This window comes from Lethenteron reissneri, chromosome 7 (assembly GCF_015708825.2).
Source record: "Lethenteron reissneri isolate LAM-NWPU_2019-01 chromosome 7, ASM1570882v1, whole genome shotgun sequence".
Classification (NCBI taxonomy): domain Eukaryota; kingdom Metazoa; phylum Chordata; class Hyperoartia; order Petromyzontiformes; family Petromyzontidae; genus Lethenteron; species Lethenteron reissneri.
The window spans coordinates 6,850,317-6,874,612 of record NC_083785.1 but is presented as its reverse complement, the minus strand read 5'-3'; the positions used below and the strand labels follow the sequence as shown (position 1 = coordinate 6,874,612).

General features: G+C 52.7%; 1 protein-coding gene across 1 annotated transcript; it reads right to left on the bottom strand.

Annotated features, from left to right (window-relative positions):
• Positions 1–514: 514 nt before the first annotated feature.
• Positions 515–18,751, bottom strand: LOC133357039 (homeobox protein Hox-B4-like). The gene is made up of 2 exons (XM_061574782.1): positions 17,834–18,751; positions 515–6,044 (listed from the first exon to the last, which is right to left on the bottom strand). The coding sequence occupies exons 1-2, from the start codon at positions 18,711–18,713 to the stop codon at positions 5,755–5,757; spliced, it is 1,170 nt and encodes a 389-aa protein (XP_061430766.1). The 5' UTR covers positions 18,714–18,751; the 3' UTR covers positions 515–5,754.
• Between the last annotated feature and the right edge of the window lie 5,545 nt (positions 18,752–24,296).

The following is a 24,296-nucleotide window of genomic DNA, read 5'->3' as shown; positions in this document are numbered from 1 at the left end:
ATCACCATCACCACCATCATTATCATCACCACCACCATCATTATCATCACCACCCGTATCATCATCACCACCACCATCAGCATCCCCACCATCACCATCACCACCATCATCATCATCATCACCACCATTATCATCACCACCACCATCTTCACCACCATCACCATCATTATCACCACCACCATCACCATCATCATTATCACCACCACCACCACCACCATCATTATCACCACCACCACCACCATCATCATCACCACCACCATCGCCACCACCATCACCATCATTATTACCACCATCATCATCACCACCACCACCAGCATCATCATCACCACCGGTATCATCATCACCACCGGTATCATCATCACCACCACCACCACCATCACCACCACCATCATCACCACCATCATCATCACCACCACCACCAGCATCATCATCATCATCACCACCACCACCACCACCATCATAATCATCATCACCACCACCACCACCACCACCAAAATCACCATCACTACCACCATCATCACCATCATCATCATCACCACCACCACCGTCATCACCACCGTCATCACCACCGCCATCACCACCACCAAATGATTGCCCATTTATGGTTCATTGTGATGATTTGTAACTGCAAGGCGCGTTGATGACGATCTGTAATTATGACGTGATAATGATTCTATCCGTGATCATTGTGATGACGATCATTATTGTTTGACGATAATGCGCCCGTGCTGAGCATCGGTTATTATCGGTAATTACAAGACGTCATAACGATCGCTGATGACGATGCCGTTTGTATGATTATGACGAAAATGATGTCACGTGGCGAATTAGCTCGGATGATCATGTTCGATTTCGATGATGATGATTGTTGTTAATGACCCGTGGTGGTGGCGATGATGATTGCAGAGTTGATCTATGATAAGGATTATGATGATGATGATTATTATTATGTGGCTATTGGCGATTGTCCCTGGTGACGTGCCGGCTTTCATTGGTGCTCGATGTGACAATGATGATCAGTATCGATGGTCTCTTGATGATGTTGATGATGTTGATGATGATGAGGACGTTAATGACGGCGCCTCTCGCCCAGAATTCGCAGACACGTGCACTCAGCTCAGTGTTTAATGTCGCTTTATTCATTATTCATGAGACCAACGCGCACATAAACAAAGAACATACGCGCGCACACACAGAAAGACGAGGAGCGCACATCATAAACATACACACAGACATACGAGCGCAACATACACAAAGCAAAAAAACACACACCAAGACAAAGATCCCCCGTGTAGCCTTTACAGACTGTAGGGGAAAGTGCTGTTAGCGAGCACCTATGAAGGCCGGCACGGCACACGAGGGGGTGGGTGGCAGCCACCACGCCCGGCCGCCTTTGTCTCTCCTTAGTGGTTATGTTTACGCATCACACCAGGTACTCATTTGAGACCGAATCGACCGAGGGGAGGCCCAGGACTGATTCAAATAGTCGTCACTCAGGTCGCCGGGTTCGAAGTGCAGTGCGCTAGCCACTACACTACCGCTCCCCACATACACACAGACACGCACACACGAGCGTCACACGTGTATATACACAAGATACACGGACAACACACACACACACGAGACACGCAAGACACACACACACACTCTCTTACGGGATTATTCACGCTCACCTGCATGCACGCGCACGCCTTTAAACACACGCCGACAAGAATCGGAGACATTTATACCCTGTCTGTGTCAGGGGCCGGGGGGGACGCGGGGTGGGGGTCTGTGCCAGGCTAGGTGTCTTTACACAAAACGGCATACTTCATATTGCAGAGTAATACTATTACAATTGCTACAACTAGTGTCTAACATCATCACCACCACCATCATCATCGTTTATTGTGACGCAGTCACTGTGGGATGCTCAGTTGTACCCACGTGATCGCGCTACACGTGGCCACGTGCTCACAACAACCAAGCGCCCCGAGTGGCAGCCTAAAGTAAACAACTATTCACAACAACAACAACAAACGACACCAACCAGCAAATAAATAACGAATAAGTTACAAGGGGCGGCCAATGCACTAATGTAACGCGCTATAGCGTTCTAACACTCACGCGCAAAAAATATCAACAAGTAACCAAACGCACGCCACTAAGTGGCGGCGACGTCACCACGGATCCTGGTGCCAGGCTAGGTGCACTTTGAGGCGATGCCGCATCCTCACACACGACACTCACAACCCTCGCAAACGCGAGCGAGACAACACTCACCTGGACTGTACTCGTACACGACACACATTGACAACACACTCACAGGGACACGCAAAGATCCCCTGGGTAGCCTCCACAGGCTGTTGGGGCAAGTGCTGTCAGCGAGCACAAGTCAACACACTCTCTCCGACGGCAGTATATGTCGTGTTTGGTGTGTTGTCCTTCCCCCCGCGCACCTCCGATTAGCACGGTTGGCTACGTACGGTGCGAAAGAAGTTCAACATGCCATACACAATAGTCGCGCACACTTATCGACACACACTCACGTACACCGACACGCACTCACACACGATCCGACAAACACTATCTCACACACGATCTGACAAACACCATCTCACACACAGCTTCCCAGGTAGCCTTCAACAGGCTTCCGGGGCAAGTGCTTTATTAGCGAGCATCTTGTGAACGCTGGCACGGCGCACCACGGGGTTGATGTGGCCAGCACCACGCCCGGCCGCCTTTGTCTCCCTGGCGCCCATGTTTATACGCGCGTTGAGTCGACCCCAGGACCGGTTCGGTTATTCGTCACTGATGTTGGCCGTGAGCGGGAACCCACCACCGAGGGTCGTCGGGTTCGTAGCGCAGTGCGCTAACCACTGCGCCACCACTCCGTACGCATACAATGACACACTCGCACAGACACACGCACTGACACACACACACCTCGTGTGACACAAGCACACTCGCGTACAAAGATACAGCTACCCTGTGTAACCTTTTTAGACTGTTGGGGCAAGTGCTGTTAGCGAGAACCTATGAAGGCCGGCACGGCAACACGAGGGGGTGGGTGGCCAGCACCACGCCCGGCCGCCTTCGTCTCCCCAGTGGCGATGATTTTTACACACCGTCACCGGGTAATCATTTGAGGCTGAGTCGACCTAGGGGAGGCCCAGAACCAGTTCAGATAATCGTCTCCGATGTTGGTTGTGAGCGGGAATCGAACTCGGCTCGCCGGGTACGCATCGCGCCAACCACCACACTACCGCCACCCACCTTAAAAAGACACGTTCACTACAAAGACAAAGACCCCCCGTATAGCCTTAACAGACTGTAGAGGCAAGTACTGTTAGCCAGCACATATGAAGGCGGGCACACTGACATTCTCAAAAGACAAAGACACACACACCGACACGACGAAGACACACAAAGACAAAGATCCCCCGTACAGCCTTAACAGACTGTTGGGGCAAGTGCTGTTAGCGAGCACCGACAAAGGCCGGCACGACACACGAGGGGTGGGTGGCCACACACACACTGACTGACACATACAGACACACACACACTGACACATACAGACACACACACACTGACACATACAGACACACACACACTGACACATACAGACACACACACACTGACACATACAGACACACACACACTGACACACACACACTGACACACACACACACTGACTGACACATACACACAGACACACACACACCGATAGACACACACACTGACACACACACACACTGACACACACACAGACACACACAAACACTGACACACACACAGACACACACACACACAGACACACACACACAGACACACAAACACTGACAAACACACACCGACAGACACACACACACCGACAGACACACACACACCGATACACAAACATACAGACACACACACTGACACACACACACACACACCGACACACAGACACTGACACATACAGACACACTGACACACACACACCGACACAAACACTGCGCCTGCTGCGAGCAACTGCTCGTCGCATCGTCGTCGTCACCACGAGCCGAGTTCGTCAAGACAAAGACTTGTCGACGCGTAATATAAGAACAATACATTGTTGTGTATATATATACCATGCGAGCTAAGGCTCGTGTATTAAGGAATGTGTGTAGGCCATTGGAGGAATGCAAGTACTGTATATGTGTATATGTGGTGAGTGCGTATGTATGCGTACACGTGTGTGTGTGTTTCGTATACGAGTGTAGCGGTGTATTTAATTACCCTTCACTCCGCATTGTAAAAACGGCCCTGCGTTATTTTAACGAAAAAGTTGGGGGAGTGGGGGAGGGTGTGTGGTGTGCGTCTTATAATCCGGTGCTCGGTGTACGCTGTGCGTGTGCGAGCGAGCTGTGTGATTGACAACATTTGTACAACTTTATTACAGACACACACGTGGCGACGCGTATTCCTCTCTGAAGCGTCTCATCGTCCGCTACTTGCGTGCGTGCGTGTGCACGCGCATGTATCATACGCGTGCATCGTTATTTCCACGTGTGTGTTTGTGTGTGTGTATATATCAGTTTGTTTTCAACACGGGTACGTACAGGACACATTTGTGATTGTAGCATGTTATATTGATTGCTGTTTTGGTTGCATTTAAATTTAGTAGGCGCTTATTGTGCGCCAGTCCGCCACTTTCCGTCGAGGCTCGCGGTTCGAAATCGCGGGCCGCCCTAGTTATCACTGCGGGTGTTTGGCATTGCCGATAATATAGTAATATAAAAAATTATAAATACGCACCGTCTTGCTTGATGGTGGCCGTTAAAAGAAGACAAAAAATGTTATCGGTTGGAACGGCACTCAGCGTGCACACAGTACGTTTAACTTTTTTCGCACCGTACGTAGCAAAAAAAACAAAAATCCCGTGCTAATCGGAGGTGCAGTGTGTTGAACTACAGCTGTGCTGCCCTGAATGACGGCAGCGATTCCAAATGTGCTGACTTACTATTGTTGTTGTGTGTGTGCGCGCGTCTGTGCTGTGTCTCTATGTATAACGTAAGCGTGCGCGCGCGCGTGTGTGTAGCGTGCGCGTTGTTTGGTATCGCCTCGTGCGTATGTGTCTGCGCGTACGTATTATACCGTGCTACGCTTGTACCCATCGGTATGCGTCAGTTCATGGGAATAAATAAGTGCCCTGACACTGGCAAGCAGTACCCACGATCACGCGGTGCGCATGAACGACACGGAGGGAGCCCTCTTTGCCAAATCCACTGCTGGATGAGGGCCTGGGCCCTGGGGGAGGAGCTATTTCACCAGGCTGGTCAGTGCGGGTTGGCTAAGCGAACTTTATACCCTGTACAAGTGATATCTCAACAGCAGCAGCATCATCATCATCATCACGTGCGCAAATATATCAGCCATCATCATCAACAACATCATCAACTTTACACACGTACAGCCGTCTAAGCTATAAACAAAATAATAATATCATCATCACCAACTCGACCATTGACATCACACGCACGACCATCTCAGCCATCATCATCATCACCACCATCAACATCACACGCACAACCATCTCAACCATCATCATCATCAAACAAACGATGACAACATCATTACCACCACCATCAACATCACACCCACCACCACCACCATCATCACCAACAACAGCAACAACAGCAGCAGCAGCAGCGATACTCCCCGCCAACACCGATCGAAAAATAGGATCGCGTGCGACCACTCGCGACCCACGACGGACCGACAACTGCAGCCGACCAAAATCCAGCGACTTTAAGTCATCGTCATGGTCGTCACGGAGGCAGCTTGCAAGTCGCCCGCCGTCGTCGCCTTCACCTTGGTGTTCGGTAGTCGATGGTCCTTCTTCCACTTCATGCGCCGGTTCTGGAACCAGATCTTGATCTGGCGCTCGCTCAGGCAGAGCGCGCCGGCCACCTCGACACGACGTCGCCTCGTCAGGTAGCGGTTGAAGTGGAACTCCTTCTCCAGCTCGAGCGCCTGGTAGCGCGTGTAGGCGGTGCGCGCACGCTTCAGCTCCCCGTTTCCACGGCAGCTCGGAGCCACTGCGAGAACGGTGGCCGTGGTGGTGGCGGTGGTGGGGATAGTGGTGATCGGGATAGTGGTAGTGGTGATGATGGTGGTCGAGGTGGTGGTGGTGGTGGTGATGATGATGATGGGGGCAGTGATCGTGGTGATGATCATGGGGGTTGTGGTAGTGGTGATAATGGTGGTGGTGATGATAGTGGTGTTGATAATGGTGGTGATAGTGGTGGTGATGATGGGAGTAATGGTAGTGGTGGTAATGGTGGTGGTAATGGTGGTGGTAATGGTGGTGGCAATGGTAGTGGTCGTGGTGATGATGATGGGGGTAGTGGTCGTGGTGATGATGATGGGGGTCGAGGTGATGGTGGTGGTGATGGGGTTAGTGGTAGTGGTGGTTATGATGGGGGATAGTGGTAGTGGTGATGATGGTGGTCGAGGTGGTGGTGGTGATGGGGCAGTGATCGTGGTGGTGGTGGTGATGATGGGGGTTGTGGTAGTGGTGATAACGGTAGTGGTAATGATAGTGGTAATGATAGTGGTAATGATAGTGGTAATGATAGTGGTGGTGGTGATGATGATGGGGGTAGTGGTGATGATGGGAGTAGTGGTAGTGGTGATGATGGTGATGGGGTTAGTGGTAGTTATGATGGGGGTAGTGGTCGTGGTGATGATGGTGGTCGAGGTGATGGTGGTGATGATGATGGGGTTAGTGGTCGTGGTGATGATGGGGGTAGTAGTCGTGGTGATAATGGTGGTGGTGATAATGGTGGTGGTGATAGTGGTGGTGATGATGGGGATAGTGGTCGTGGTGATGATGGTGGTAATGATGGGGGTAGTGGTGGTGATGACGGGGGTCGTGGTGATAATGATGGTGGTGACAGTAGTGATGTTGGTGGTGATGATAGGGTAGTGATGGTGGTGGTCGTGGTAGTGGTGATGATGGTGGTGATGATGGGGGTTGTGGTAGTTGTGATGACAATGGTGGTAGTGGTGATGATAATGGTGGTGATAGTGGTGATGTTGGTGATGTTGGGGGTAGTGGCGATGATGGTGATGGTTGTGGTGATGATGGTGGGGGTGATGATGATGATGATGATGACGATGGTGAAGATGATGATGGTGGTGGTGTTGGCCACAAGGTTAAGAGTTAGATATCATCACCGCAACGCTGGAAATGCCATGATGACGCTCGTGTCACGCGTACTCTCGATTAATCTCTCCTCGTGAACCTAGCCTGGCACAAGCACTGCGGTGACGCTATCGCCACTTCGCGGCGAATGGCAGCTTCGTGGTAGGTGGTGCTGGCGACGATGATGACGATGGCGGTGGGGATGACGATTTCCGTTGTCGAGCTTAATGATGTAACCACGATAATCGGGTCATCGCGACCCAGGTATCAACACCATGACGATGTTGATACTGCGGTAAAACGATTACCACGTGATAGCATCAGGGCAGGACCTCCACCGTCTGTGGAACGTAGCAGCAGCCGTGCCCCTTTGAGCCATGACCCGAATACCAAACGTCCCGAATTATCGTGATCATCATCATCAGAAGTGTGTCCGTGTGTGTGTCTGCGTGTATTATTCCGTGCTATGCATGCAACAGCACGATGATGGGCTTGACAATATTGCTGCGACATGCTGCTTCGTTCGAGGTCTAATTGCCAAGCTCTCGACGCAGGAGGAACGCTGCGCTCATTTACTCTGCCACCACATCCACACACCGCCCGACAAAGACCCCCCACCCCTCCCATAGCTCAATAGGTGCTCGCTAACAACACTTGCTCGGCACATAAACATACAAAGACAAAGATCCCCCTCCTCTTCGTATAGCTTGAACAGATTGTTGGGGCAAGTGCTGTTAACGAGTAGCACCTATGAAGGACGGCAGGGCACACGAGGGGGTGGGTGGCCAATACCACTCACGTACACACACATATACACACAAGTACACACACACACGCATATACACACACATACACACACACGTACACACACACATATACACACACGTACACACACCACGTACACATACACACACGTACACACACACACACGTACACACACACACACGTACACACACACACACACGTACACACACACACACACGTACACACACACACAGACGCGGACACAAACGCAGTCATTCAGATACAGGAGAAATCGAGACTCTTACACACGTTTACAAAATCAAATATTCAATCTCACGGGATAATCAAGGTGAAATGTTGCTAAATAAAAAAATGTGTAAACAAATATATGCACACACTTGACTTTCTATAAATTCACACACACGTATCCACTGTGCACACGTAGGTACACACATACACACACGTACGGTATCTATATATATACGTACACACGAGATAGGGCCCAACGGTCCCAAAACGCTAAGCGGACAGCAACTAACAGCACTATCACGCGGCACCATCATCACGTGGCACTATCAAAGCTTGGGGGCGGAAAAGAGAGAACGGATGACGCGAGGAAAGATGACAAAGTGGAGCGGACCTGCAGTGTGGTGGTGAGTGGGCGAGTTAGTGAGTGAGTTAGTGGGTTAGTGGGTGAGTTAGTGGGTGAGTCAGTGGGTGAGTTAGTGGGTGAGTTAGTGGGTGAGTTAGTGAGTGAGTTAGTGAGTGAGTCAGTGGGTGAGTCAGTGGGTGAGTCAGTGGGTGAGTTAGTGGGTGAGTTAGTGGGTGAGTTAATTGGTGAGTTAGTGGGTGAGTCAGTGGGTGAGTCAGTGGGTGAGTCAGTGGGTGAGTCAGTGGGTGAGTCAGTGGGTGAGTCAGTAGGTGAGTTAGTGGGTGAGTTAGTGGGTGAGTTAGTGGGTGAGTCAGTGGGTGAGTCAGTGGGTGAGTCAGTGGGTGAGTTAGTGGGTGAGTCAGTGGGTGAGTTAGTGGGTGAGTAGTGGGTGAGTTAGTGGGTGAGTCAGTGGGTGAGTCAGTGGGTGAGTCAGTGGGTGAGTCAGTGGGTGAGTCAGTGGGTGAGTCAGTGGGTGAGTTAGTGGGTGAGTTAGTGGGTGAGTTAGTGGGTGAGTGAGTGGGTGAGTAGTGGGTGAGTTAGTGGGTGAGTCAGTGGGTGAGTCAGTGGGTGAGTTAGTGGGTGAGTTAGTGGGTGAGTCAGTGGGTGAGTCAGTGGGTGAGTTAGTGGGTGAGTTAGTGGGTGAGTCAGTGGGTGAGTTAGTGGGTGAGTTAGTGGGTGAGTTAGTGGGTGAGTTAGTGGTTGAACAGTGCGGATGAAGAGGCCAATCCGTCAGACCACGTGACAGGCCGAGTGATCAACCTGGGTGGACCAGTCGAGTGGCGTTCACGGAGGACAGTAACCATGGTGGTCGCCATGGTTACTGCGGTGGTAGCCATGGTGGTCGCCATGGTTACTGCGGTGGTAGCCATGGTGGGAGCCATGGTTACTGTTTGAGGTGGGGGCTATAATCACGCCCGGCCATCTTTGTCTCACTCACACACGTAAGCACGTGCACACGCGCTGCCACACAATGGAGGAGGAGGTGGTGGAGGAGGTGGAGGAGGAGGTGGAGGAGGTGGAGGAGGAGGAGTAACAAGGGCAGTGGCTCTCCACACACAGACGTGATGATGTCTGTGATGATGATGATGATTGTGATGATGATTGTGATGATGATGTCTGTGATGATGATGTTTGTGATGATGATGATGTCTGTGATGATGATGATGTTTGTGATGATGATGATGATGTTTGTGATGATGATGATGTCTGTGATGATGATGTCTGTGATGATGAAGATTGTGATGATGATGGTGTTTGTGATGATGATGGTGTTTGTGATGATGATGGTGTTTGTGATGATGATGGTGTTTGTGATGATGATGGTGTTTGTGATGATGATGGTGGTGGTAGTGGTGATGGTGATGGTGGTGGTAGGGATGATGATGGTAGTGGTGATGATGATGATGATTGTAATGATGATGATGTCTGTGATGATGATGATGTTTGTGATGATGATGGTGTTTGTGATGATGATGGTGGTAGTGATGATGATGATGTTTGTGATGATGATGGTGGTAGTGATGATGATGATGTTTGTGATGATGATGATGTTTGTGATGATGATGGTGGTAGTGATGATGATGATGGTGGTAGTGATGATGATGATGTTAGTGATGATGATGATGGCGGTAGTGATGATGATGTTTGTGATGATGGTGGCAGTGATGATGATGAGGGTCCTGATGATTGTGATGGTGGTGGTAGTGATGGTGATGATTGTGATGATGGTGGTAGTGATGATGATGATTGTGATAATGATGGTGGTAGTGATGATGATGAGGATGATGTTGATTGTGATTATGGTGGTAGTGATGATGATGTTTGTGATAATGATGGTGGTAGTGATGATGATGATGATGGTGGTAGTGATGATGATGGTGGTAGTGATGATGATGATGATGGTTGTGATGGAAACTCCTCAGAGCCCCGAGGCCGCGAGGGGCGCGTCCATTCCCCCCCCTCCCGCATTCCTGTCTCAGTCCCCCGTCTCCCCCGTCCCCGATCTCCCGCCTCCCGCGTCTCCTCTCATTCCCTGTCTCCTGTCCCTGTGTCTCCAGTGTCTCCCATTTATCCTGCCTCCTGTCTACCCTGCCACCCCGTCTCTCCCCGTGTCTCCCGTGTCTCCCCGTGTCCCCTGGTGTCTCCCGTGTCTCCCCGTGTCCCCTGGTGTCTCCCCGTGTCCCCTGGTGTCTCCCGTGTCTCCCCGTGTCCCCTGGTGTCTCCCCGTGTCCCCTGGTGTCTCCCGTGTCTCCCCGTGTCCCCTGGTGTCTCCCCGTGTCCCCTGGTGTCTCCCGTGTCTCCCCGTGTCCCCTGGTGTCTCCCGTGTCTCCCCGTGTCCCCTGGTGTCTCCCGTGTCTCCCGTGTCTCCCGTATCTCCCCGTGTCCCCTGGTGTCTCCCGTGTCTCCCGAGTCCCGCGTCTCCCCGCGTCACCCCGCATCTCCCCGTGTCTCGTGTCTCCCCGTCTCTCCCCGTGTCTTCCCGTGTCTCCCTGTGTCTCCCTGTGTCTCCCCGGGTCTCCCCGGGTCTCCCTGTGTCTCCCGTCTCTCCGTGTCTCCCAGTGTCTCCGTCTCCCCGTGTCTCCCCGCATCTCCCCGTGTCTCCCCGTGCCCCCTGGTGTCTCCCCGTGTCTCCCCGTGCCCCCTGGTGTCTCCCCACGTCTCCCGAGTCCCCCGTCTCCCCGCGGTGTCTGCACCCTCGCGGGCGGAGGCCGCGTCGCGGCCTCCGCCCGCACGAGGACCTCTGTGCGAGGCCGCCGCGTCGCCTTCGTCTCGCGTCCCCCCCCCCCCCCCACGGCGTCATTCTCATCCCTCCCGCATCTTCCGGGCCCCGCGTCTCTCCCCTGTCCCCTGGTGTCTCCCCGCGTCTCCCCGCGTCTCTCCCCTGTCCCTCCCGACTCTCCCCGTCGCCGTCTCCGCCAGCAGACACCGCGGTGGGACGGCTTCCACTACCCCCCCACTCCTCCTCCTCCTCGACCCCCGCGGCTCCTGGCCACGTGCTTTATGATCTCGCCGTGTAAACTTCAAGTGGGGAGACGCGTTGCGCCAAAGCGGCGGCATTAAACTTTTACGAGCTCGTGGTGGTGGCAACGTGCCGCGCACGCTCGGCGACAGTAAATCTTCCCACCTTTGTCTTTCTCCCCTCTCTCCCCTCTCTCTCCTCGACGCAGTCGGCACCCTCTCTTTTCTTTTACGATCAGTGGAAACAAGAAGATGCTCGGTGTAGTCGGCACTTTGCTTCGTTCATAATTTCGTAATTTTTTTTTACTTTGCTTTATGTAAACCCCCATCTCTCGCTCATACTCTCGCTCACTCTCTCTCGCTCGCTCCACACCGGCTCATCGGCCTCTCCCTCTGCACGCTTTCGTCGTCTCTCGCTCGCTTTCCCTCCTCTGCCTCTCCCTCTCACTCTCTCTCGACATTCACATCTGCCTCTCCCCATCCCCACTTTACGCTGCGGTCTCTCTCTCTCTCTTCCCACACGCGCTCTGCACTCTACACGCGAGTTCTCTCTTCTACCACCATCTCTCTCTATTCCCACTCTCGCTCCACCGTCTCCTCTCCCCTACTCTCTCTCTCATTTCCCACCATCTCTCCTCTCCACTACCCCCTCTCTCTGTACTCTTTGGTTCTTTCGGTAAAGTCACGTAGGTACAACATAAATTAAACGACGACGTTTCGGGCGCAACACAAGCGCCCGTCATCAGGTGGAAACAACCACAGCAATAAACAATTGCTGAAATGTAATTAAATTATTTTTTCTACCTACGTGACTTTACCGAAAGAACCAAAGAGTATGGATTCCTGCAGTCACGAAAGCTTCAAGATTAATATCCCCTCTCTCTCTCTACTCTCCATCCACGTTTGACGCACAACTCTCTCAAACTCTCTCCTCTCTTACCTCCACTCTCACCTCCCTCCACCATCCCCCCCCCCCTCCTCTCTCTGTGGGCTCTGGTGAAGTCACCCCGCTACCGTCAAAGCAACCCAGAGCGACCACCCTGTGGGTCCGGGTCGGAGGCCCCTTCATCCAGCAGCGGATCGATCAAGGCGTCCAGTCACGTGGCGATACGCAGGGCGGGCCGACCTATCGACTGCGCCGTCGCGCTCCGCGATGGAGGCGAATTGCTCGTCTCAGCGACGATGCGTTGGGGGGTGGCGGGGCGAGTGCTTTGCGTGAGGTCTCGGGCGTCTGCGATGAAAGAGCTTTACGGCTCATCGGATTCCTCCCGCGTAAATACATTCTACTCCGAGTCTATGAGGAAGTGGCGGTCACCTTGGGTTCCCCCCAACGAAGTCCGGAATGTTATTTCGGGCCGTGCATTTTGTTTGTTTCCAAGCTCGACGACGTTCATTAATTGGTAGATCAAATATCAGGGCGCTCTCCCCTCCTTGAGCATCATCAGAGTCGAGTCGTGTGGATCAAGCATGCAGTGCATAGACGTGATTTATTGTAGCGTGTGTGTGTGTGTATATTGCGGATAGGACGATAGGATAACGCGTTCGTGCACGGCGAATCCTCGTGTGTACTATATATATACGTATACTTTACACTCGTGCATGGAAGGGCGCATACACAACGACTACCAACCGGTACCATACACGGAGTTACAATACGTACAGATCGATACTGCACGCGTGTGTACACACACGCGTGATACACACACGCGGACACATTCACACACACGCGGACACACTCATACACACGCGGACACACGCGGACACATTCATACACACGCGGACACATTCACACACACGCGGACACATTCACACACACGTGGACACATTCACACACACGCGGACACATTCACACACACGCGGACACATTCACACACACGCGGACACATTCACACACACGCGGACACATTCACACACACGCGGACACATTCATACACACGCGGACACATTCACACACACGCGGACACATTAATACACACGCGGACACATTCACACACACGCGGACACATTCACACACACGCGGACACATTAATACACACGCGGACACATTCACGCACACGCGGACACATTCATACACACGCGGACACATTCATACACACGCGGACACATTCACACACACGCGGACACACTCAGACACACGCGAACACATTCACACACACGCGGACACATTCACACACACGCGGACACATTCACACACACGCGGACACATTCACACACACGCGAACACATTCACACACACGCGGACACATTCACACACACGCGGACACATTCACACACACGCGGACACATTCACACACACGCGGACACATTCACACACACGCGGACACATTCACACACACGCGGACACATTTACACACACGCGGACACATTCACACACACGCGGACACATTCACACACACGCGGACACATTCATACACACGTGGACACACACGGACACATTCATGCACACGCGGACACATTCACACATACGCGGACACATTCATACACACGTGGACACACACGGACACATTCATGCACACGCGGACACATTCACACATACGCGGACACATTCATACACACGTGGACACACACGGACACATTCATGCACACGCGGACACATTCACACATACGCGGACACATTCATACACACGTGGACACACACGGACACATTCATGCACACGCGGACACATTCACACATACGCGGACACATTCATACACACGTGGACACACACGGACACATTCATGCACACGCGGACACATTCACACATACGCGGACACATTCACACATACGCGGACACATTCACACATACGCGGACACATTCACACATACGCGGACACATTCACACATACGCGGACACATTCACACACACGCAAATCTCAACATCCTCCACTCCACCTTTCTCCACCCAGCAAGTTGATCAATCGGCAAGTCCACCCACGTGGGTAACGCCCGCCTCTTCCGATGACGTCTCTGGTCAGTGTGGAAGAGTAGGCCAAAATCACCCTCGGCAGCTGGGAGCAGTTGCAGGCGCTGCGCCTTCACCCATTTTAATTGATGAACCGGTAATGTTTTCTTTTTTTTTATCACGGTTACCGGTTATAGTTTAACAACCCTAGTGAGTGTACACACACACAGAACAACACACGTAATAAAACACATTCGTTTACAGAACTCGAAATATACAGCACACACACACACACTCATATAAAGACAAAGATCATCCCCTGTATAGCCTTCAACAGATTGCTGGGACAAGTGTTGTTAGAGAGCACCCATTAAGGCCGACACACGACTACGCGCTGACGTTTACACATGGTAAGGCGTAAAAAAAGTTCAACAGCATGCAAACAACGGTACGCATGAGGCTGATTCGACCTAGGGGAGGCCCAGGATCGGTTGAAATATTTCTCCCTTATTGGTGCCTGGGTTCATAGTGTAGCGCGCTAACCACTGGACCACCGCTCCCCCATACCCAATCATACAGACTCGGACACACACACACACAATCATCTATATGCTCACACATATACTAGTATGAACACACGTGTACACACAAACATATTCTACGCACAATACATACACAATTGCACATACCATAAAGGCAAACCTGCATGTACACACGGTACATACACGCACGCAAACTCGCACACATACAGTATAATTATACACACAAACACAGCACACAGCGAATTCGTTTATATCTGTAGCCAGTGACTTATATACAGCTACAATGACACAAAGCACACACACACACGTACACCCTATATACTTTGCCTGTATTAATGGCATGACTCATGCACTTAGACACAAGACTACACCTACACCGAGATGCACGTGGAGTCTGAGCAAGTGCTGTTTGCGAGCGCCTATTAAGGCCGACACTGCAGTTGGAAGGGGTTGGTGTGGCCACGGCCGACCGCCTTTATCTCCCCCAGTGCTGATGTTTACACGCGGCATTTGAGGCCGAGTCGATCTAGGGGGAAGCCCAGGACCGGTTCAGATATTCGCCGTTGAGAATGCATGCACCACCCCCCCCGGCACCCAGACGCATCCACACATAACCGTATACATAAGACACTCACACAGTCACGGATACAAACCGAAATAAAAGGAGATATGCCCACGCATCGACAGTATAAAGACACAAACACATCCCCATGCAGACACACACACGAAGAAAAATATCCCACCAATATATTTATCCTTTTAAAGGATGTTGGGGCAAGTGTATTTGCACACAAACACATGCCCCCCCCCCCCACCTTGCATACACAAAGTAGAATATCCACCCACACCCACAGTTATATAAACACAAAAGACAAAGATCCCCCGTATAGCCTGAACAGAATGTTGGGGCAAGTGCTGTTAACGAACACTTATGAAGGCCGGAACGGCACACGAGGAGGTGGTTAGTCGAGACCACGCCTGGCCGCCTTTGTCTCCCTTATTGGCGATTTTTACAGACCGCACCAGGTACTCATTTGAGGCTGAGTCGACCTAGGGGATGCCCTGGACCGATTCAAATAATCGTCACTGGGTGTTGGCCGTGAGCGGGAATCGAACTCGCAGCGCAACGCGAAAAACCGCTACACGAACCAACAGTCGCCGTTCACCACTAAGGAGCGGCGACGTCACCACGACGCCTGTGCCAGGCTAGGTGCACTTTGAGGCGACGTGAAGTGTCGAAGGGCCCCCGCTGGCAGGAGGTGACGGGGCAGACTCAGCAGGCGCCACGGGTTGACCAACCGAGAGGACGACTGGCTGCAGGCCGATGCATCAGCAGCTGCGCTCCCCGCTACCGCGCCCGTTCACACACACAGAGTTCTAACACACACACAGAGTTCTAACACACACACAGAGTTCTAACACACACACAGAGTTCTAACACACACACAGAGTTCTAACACACACACAGAGTTCTAACACACACAGAGCTCTAACCCAAACACACAGAGCCCCAACACACACACACAGAGCCCCAACACACACACACAGAGCCCCAACACACACACAGAGTTCTAACACACACACACACACAGTTCTAACACACACACAGAGTTCTAACACACACACAGTTCTAACACACACAGAGTTCTAACACACACAGAGTTCTAACACACACAGAGTTCTAACACAAACACACAGAGCCCCAACACACACACAGAGCCCCAACACACACACAGAGTTCTAACACACACACAGCCCTAACACACACACACACACACAGAGTCCTAACACCCAGAGCCCTAACACACACACAGTCGTAACACACACACACACAGAGCCCTAACACACCCAGAGGTGAAACACACACACAGAGCCCTAACACACACACAGGCCCAACACACACACAGCCGTAACACACCCAGAGTCCTAACACCTAGAGCCGTAACACACATAGAGCCCTAACACACCCACATCCCTAACACACACACAGAGGTGTAACACACAGAGCCGTAACACACACACACGGAGACGTAACACACACACAGCCCTAAAAAACACACAGAGCCGACACACACACAGAGCCCCAACACACACACACAGAGTCGTAACGCACACACACAGAGTCGTAACAGACAGAGGTGTAACACACACACAGTCACTAACACACACACACAGTCACTAACACACACACACAGTCACTAACACACACACACATAGCCGTCACACACACACACACACAGAGCCCCAACACACACTGAGAGGTGTAACACAGAGGTGTAACACACACACAGAGCCCCAACACACACACAGAGTCGTAACGCACACACACAGAGTCGTAACAGACAGAGGTGTAACACACACACAGTCACTAACACACACACACACACACAGTCACTAACACACACACACAGTCACTAACACACACACACAGTCACTAACACACACACACACACAGTCACTAACACACACACACATAGCCGTCACACACACACACAGAGCCCCAACACACACACAGAGTCGTAACACACAGAGGTGTAACACACACACACATAGCCGGACACACACACAGAGCCCCAACACACACACAGAGTCGTAACACACAGAGGTGTAACACACACAGAGCCCTAACACACCCAGAGGTGTAACACACACAGTCGTAACACACAGAGCCGACACACACACAGAGCCCCAACACACACACACAGAGTCGTAACACACAGAGGTGTAACACACACACACAGTCACTAACACACACACACAGCCGTCACACACACAGCCGTTACACACACACAGAGCCCCAACACACACACAGAGTCGTAACACACAGAGGTGTAACACACACACACAGAGCCGTAACGCGCACAGAGACACACAGAGAGACGCGCACACGCCGCCGCTCTACCTGTATTCACGTGTACCTTCTTCATCCAAGGGTAAACCACCATCGCGTCCTCCCTCGCCCCGCGCGGCTGCTGCTGCTGCGGCTGCTGCTGATGCTGCCCGGGCACCACCCCCGTAGGAGGGGGGTCACCCTCGTCGAAAGGGACCGGGGACTCGAGGTCCCGAGCGCTTATCCCCTCGCTAAGGATCGAGGGGTCCGCCGACGCGCGGGGTAGAATGCCCGAGACGCCGCCTCCGTGAGCTCGCTCGCAGCTGTAGATGGGGGCCTGCGACGGCTGCTGCTGTCGTTGCTGCTGCTGTTGTAGCTTGTAATGCTGTTGATGATGCTGCTGCTGCTGGTGCAGCTGGTGATGGTGGTGATTATTGTGCTGGTGTTGCTGATGCTGTTTGTGCTGCTCGTGGTGATGATGATGATGATCGTGGTGCTGTTGCTGATCACAATCGGGAAGCACATCCAGCTGATGATCCCGATGAGCATCATGCTGCCGCTGATGATGATGGCCCTGATGATGATCTTGATGATGGCCATGATGATGGTTGTGATTCTGATGATGGTGTTGCTGCTGCTGATGATGGTGGTGCTGCTCTTGCTGCTGCTGCTGCTGATGATGATGATGATGATTTTGTCGATTTAAGTGTCGGGCTCCAGCCCTTAGCGGCGCAGTCAATGGAGGAGCGGTGGCCGTTGCGTTTGCAGAGCACAGATCGTCGCTTTCGTAGAAGTCGTGGTCGGCGATGTAGTGGTCGTGGTGCTGGTGGTGGTGGTCGAGGTGTTGGTGGTGGTGGTGTTGATGATCATCGTCGTCGCGTAACTCCTCGACGCAGGCGGGAAACTTCGTGTCCACGAGTCCCGCGCCCGGGGTCGCCACGAACGAACTCATGGTCGTAAATTTGTGTTTGTGGGGGGACGATGATGGGAGGGGGTGCGGTTGGGGGGCGGAAGGAAGGGGGGGGGGGGCAGGCAAGGTTGGGGGGGGAGTCGGGGGGGGGGATACGAGGCGGGGGTTGTGAGACGGGCGGCCGTAAAAAAAATCTCAGTCGAATGTTTTATTTCCAGATTTCTGCTTCGCGTTTAAACTGATCCGCATAGACACGCCCCGTACACCCCACCGCCCCCTCTCACCCCCATCCCCTCCCCTCTTCCCCCTCCTCCATCCCCCCCCATCGCCCCCATCCTCTCCATCATCCATCCACCTCTGTGCGTTGCTGTGTGACGCTGCGTCCGTGCAGCGCTGACGACAACACGCAAGGGCCTCATTCGCGCGCGTCGAAACAGCGCGCCGGCTAAAGGGAAACGCGTGGGTAATGGACGACGTTCCGGGCAGTGGACCTACTTCAAAGCTTTTTTTGTTCTCTCTCTCTCGGAATAATTGGGAAGTCGACTGATAGTGACGTGCTCCCGTGAGCTCGGCCAATGGGAGAGCGGGACACGGATTGACGATGCCGCCAGTCCCGCCCCCTCCAGAGAAGAATTTCGTTGTTTTCGGAGAGCGAGGAGCGAATGAAAGACCTGGGTCCGGATTCGAACCGGGTGACCAGGTACTAAGCTGGGTGGGGGGGGGGTGTATTTTTGAGTGAGTAGGATAGCCAAGGGATTATTTAAAGCCGTAGCAGTACCAACGGAATCATCACCACCATCGTCATCACCGCCGTCATCACTACCAGCACCATTATCATCATCATCACCACCATCAGCACCATCATCACTAGCACTATCACCATCGCCACCAGCACCATCACCATCGCCACCAGCGCCATCATCATCGTCACTAGCATCATCATCACCAGCATCATCATCACCGCCATCATCATCATTATCGCCATCATCATCATCACTGCCATCATCATCACCAGCATCATCATCATCACCACCAGCATCATCATCATCACCAGCATCATCATAATCACCAACGCCATCATCACCACCAACGCCATCATCACCACCAACGCCATCACCAGCACCATCATCATCTTCACCAGCATCATCATCATCAGCGGAAGCATTATCCGGGTCGGCGAACCGAGTAGCTGCAGTATTTCCGGAACCGGCATTCGACATCCAGTAGACCTCCTCTCGCCACGACCTCTGGCCAGAAGTCCGCGCACCTCCGATGTGGCGCGGTTGGCTACGTACGGTGCGAACAAAGTCTAACGTGAGCACGTGCACGCGTGGGCCGCACGTGCACGCGTGGGCTACACGAGGCGGCAGGAAACGATTTGAGCGAGAAACGAAGCGCTTGGCGCAGCTGCCAATGACGGCCGCTAACCCGGCAGGATGTTCGTTTAACGAAACCGAACTCTGCCGATGAGACCCCCGGAAGGTGTAAATCTGTCCGGAGGCTTTGCCCGCGCGAATGAATGGTGGTGGTGGACAATGTTGGTCTGGAGAGACGCGAGGCTGATGGAGTAGAAGATTGCGCATTTTGCTAGTTTACGTGTCGAGACAAAACGGGAATTGTGCTGATATTTGCCCATGACATTCAGATGCCACACGCATGTCACGCACACGCATGTCACGCACACACACGTCACGCTGCTGCTCAACAGACAATGACTCGCGTGCATGCATATTAGGAGGATACATTAAACACGAAATTCAACACATCCGTAAATAAACACTGTGGCCTTTAAACGAAAACGGATGAAATGGGCGACGTTTCTGGAAATGGCCCTTCTTCAGCACACGGATAAAGATGTCGGAGAGACAGAGCGGATAACACGAGCTCGAGACTTTCACACCACAAAAGATGTTTTCAGATCAGTGGTTTTTTTTATTGTTCTATTTGGTAAACATGACTTCACAGTACACAGGCGTTTGCACATTCATCTAGCGGCCTCTAGCGGCTGGAGGGGGGTCACGTGAACCCCATTATACGGTACATACTCTTAGGTTTTTTCGGTAAAGTCACGTAGGTAAAAAATACTAATAAAATTAATAAAAGTAAAATAAAAATCACGACGTTTCGGAGGCAACACAAGCTTCCGTCTTCAGTTGGAACCGTCACAGCACGATAGCTGTATCAAGTAATGTATCAAGTAAACCCATTATACGGTCCAATAAGTATAGCGATGGAAACGACGATTTACCCGTCACACATGTATCGCGAGCTTGGTCGTGGATGTTCACTATGTGAACAAGCGAGCCCGACGCTGCTGATGAGACACTGCGAGTCGAAACCGCGGTCCAGAGCGTTGCTTGTATTGAACCGCAATGCTTCTGGCGTTGTTGCACTCCGGGAATGGCCGTGCGTTAGACGGGACGTGTACAACTCGTGTGTATGTATTCAGCATGCGGAGGGACGGCCACGTGAAGATGTCTGCTTAGTGAATCGATTCATCGATAAGACTCGACGCGTCGGCCTATGCGAGAGACGTCGTGCACGTGGTGGAAGGTGGGTGGTGGTGGATGTGGGTGGGTAGTGGGTGGGTGGTGGTAGTGGTGGGTGGTGGTAGTGGGTGGGTTGTGGTAGTGGTGGGTGGTGGTAGTGGGTGGGTGGTGGTAGTGGTCGGTGGTGGTAGTGAGTGGGTGGTGGTAGTGGGTGGTGGTAGTGGTGGAAGGTGGGTGGATGGTGGATGGTGGTAGTGGGTGGTGGTGGGTGGTGGTGGGTGGTGGTGTTGGTGGAAGGTGGTGGTGGTAGTGGGTGGGTGGTGAGTGATGGTGGTGGGTGGTGGTAGTGGGTGGATGGTGGTAGTGGTGGGTGGTGGTAGTGGGTGGTGGTGATGGGTGGGTGTTGGGGGGAGGGTGTTGGTGGTGGTGGGTGGTGGTGTTGGGTGGTGGTGGGTGGTGTTGGGTGGTGGTGGGTGGTGGTGGGTGGTGTTGGGTGGGTGGGTGGTGGGGCAGCGGTTAGCGCACCGCGCTACGAACCTGGTCAACCCGAGTGCGATTCCCGCTCACGGCCAACACCGGTGCCGATTATCTGAGCCGGTTGTGGCCATCCCCTGGATCGACCCAGCCCCAAATGAGTACCTGGTGCGATGTGTAGACATCGCCATTGGGGAGACAAAGGCGGCTGGGCGTGTGTGTGGGCAAACCCACCCCCTCGTGTGCCGTGCCGGCCTTCATCGGTGCTACTCGCGAACAACACTTCTCCCCAACAGTCTGTTTAGGCTATACGGGGGATCTTTGTCTTTCTTTGGTGGGAGGGACACGTGGGGTCAGACCGCGTGCTCGCTCACACGGACCCGCACCGGTACTCGCCTACCTGCGATGGTGGTGGTGCTACCCACCTACCTGGACTAACTCGTACCCATCCACCTGTGGTGGTGGTGCTGCTACCCACCTATACTAACTCGTACCTGACTACCCAGTGCTGCATTTCAGCTGGGACAGGCCGGATTTAGCCGTTCCCGGAAAATTTGTTTTGGCACAAAGCCACAAAAATACAGCTTCCCTTATTTAGCGACATCTGAACTCGCTTGTAGGACATTAGGAATTTAAATACACCCTATAGGAATATAGGGTACAGCAATGTAGTGTGATCGTGGATAGGTTAACGCACCTTGTATTCTAGTAGTAGTGCCTTTCGCCGGCAATCCCTACTCCAGAGACATCCACGACGCGATCAGGAATATATCGAGTGAGAAGTGAAGCATCGTGGCGACCCACACGAGGACTTGCCTACCTCGGCGACCGCATAGTCGTCGTCGTCACCATGATCATCGGCCACACTCAATCCACTGCTAGATGAACCCATACCCACGTGATACAACAATCCGCGCGGCACCTCTCGCGCGCGCCCTGAATTCATGATTCCGTCTCCTGTCTGCACGTGCTATGCTCGTCCCTGCTGCCTACACATTACCACCGACATCATATCTACGCTCTCGCATGCCTATCTGGACGTGCTTGTACCAACAGCCACTCTGTATCAGGACCCGCCTGTGCATATACGGGCACCGACCTATCCACCCACATACGAATACCACCAACATCCATCGACAAGTATTCACCTACCCACCCCCCCCCCGGCTCCTGACGACCGCGAGTACCTGGTGCGGTGTGTAGTAAACATCGCCACTGGGGAGACAAAGGCGGCCGCGCGTCACGATGGCCACCCACCCCCTCGTGTGCCGTGCCGGCCTTCAGTAGGTGTTGCTCCTCGCGAACAGCACTTGCCCGACAGTCTGTTAAAGGCTATCCGGGTGGCGTGGGGGGGTCTTTGTCTTTGTGTCTACACGCACAAAGGCACTCGTACGTGAGTGAATTCGAGCGATGAATAAACGAGTGTAAGCTCATATCTCGCTGCGAAGCGTCAATGCAGTTACAGCATGGCCGTGTTGTACACGTTGTGTTGTTAAACGTGCGCTGTGTCGCACTAGCGGAGCTTTCACCACGCTTCGTTGTGTGTGTGTGTGGCTGTGATGCAAATCATGTGATGTAGAGAGTATAAAGATATAGATATGGTATACATTGTCATGTGTATAGATAGATACATTCATATACCAGCTGGTCATGGGGAGGGGGGGGGGCCTTAGCGAACACAAATCACACTGACACACAACGTTATACACATGTCTTAGCGAACACAAAACACACGAACGCACAATGCAAAACACACACGCCTGAGCAACGAAACACATGAATACACATCGTGCAACTAATGCATTACAACAAAAAAATCACACAAATACGCAACACCAAACGATCCTGACCAACACAAAGAAACACAACACGAAGCACGTGTCCCCTTACTGACAACCACGTCGTCTGCGAAGCGTGGACACGTGTGATCTCTCTCTCTCTGTGTCTCTGTTGTGGTCTTGGTGCTACTACGCTGGGTGGGAGTTCGAGGTGGGAGCCAGTGGTCTCTGGATTGCGAGTTTGGGGGGGGGGGCTCGCATGTGGGACTCTGCCGTTCGTACGTTGACGCACAGAATGTATCGTGTCCATGCTCACCGTACAAAGGCGAAGATCCCCCGTATAGCCTGAACAGACTGTTGGGGCAAGTGCCGTCAGCGAGTCGCACCTGCGAAGGTCAACGCCCGGCCGCCTTTGTCTCCCTAGTGGCGATGTTTACACACCGCAGCAGATGGGCACTTTAGTTAAGGCCGAGTCGACCTACAGGATCGGTTCAGGTATTTGTCACCGATGTTGGCCTGTGAGCGGGAATCGAACTCGGCTCGCCGGGATTCGTAGCGCAGTGCGCTAACCACTGCGCCACCGCTCCCCACGTACGCAGATACACACACACACCCACACATCATCCGAATTCCATCTACAGTTCATCCTTGCGGCGCTTTCAAGAACTACAAACTCGTCGATTGTAAGCTAAATAACAATATATGTATATATATACATCTACTCAGGAGGTGCTTTTGATAGCTTCCTCATCATCATCATCGTCCATGATCAATCCACTGCTGAATAAAGACCTCCCCACCATACTTCACCACGCTGGTCAGTGCAGTTCTGTGGCACCTAGAAGGTGGAGACATCACTCGCCACTGATGTTAGCCGTGGCTGA

Coding starts and splice junctions, on each gene's coding strand:
- LOC133357039 (XM_061574782.1), bottom strand. CDS start 18,713: ATGAGTTCGTTCGTGGCGACCCCGGGCGCGGGACTCGTGGACACGAAG. Junction 6,045..17,833: donor GAAGGTACACGTGAATACAG/GTAGAGCGGCGG, acceptor CCGTTCTCGCAG/TGGCTCCGAGCTGCCGTGGA.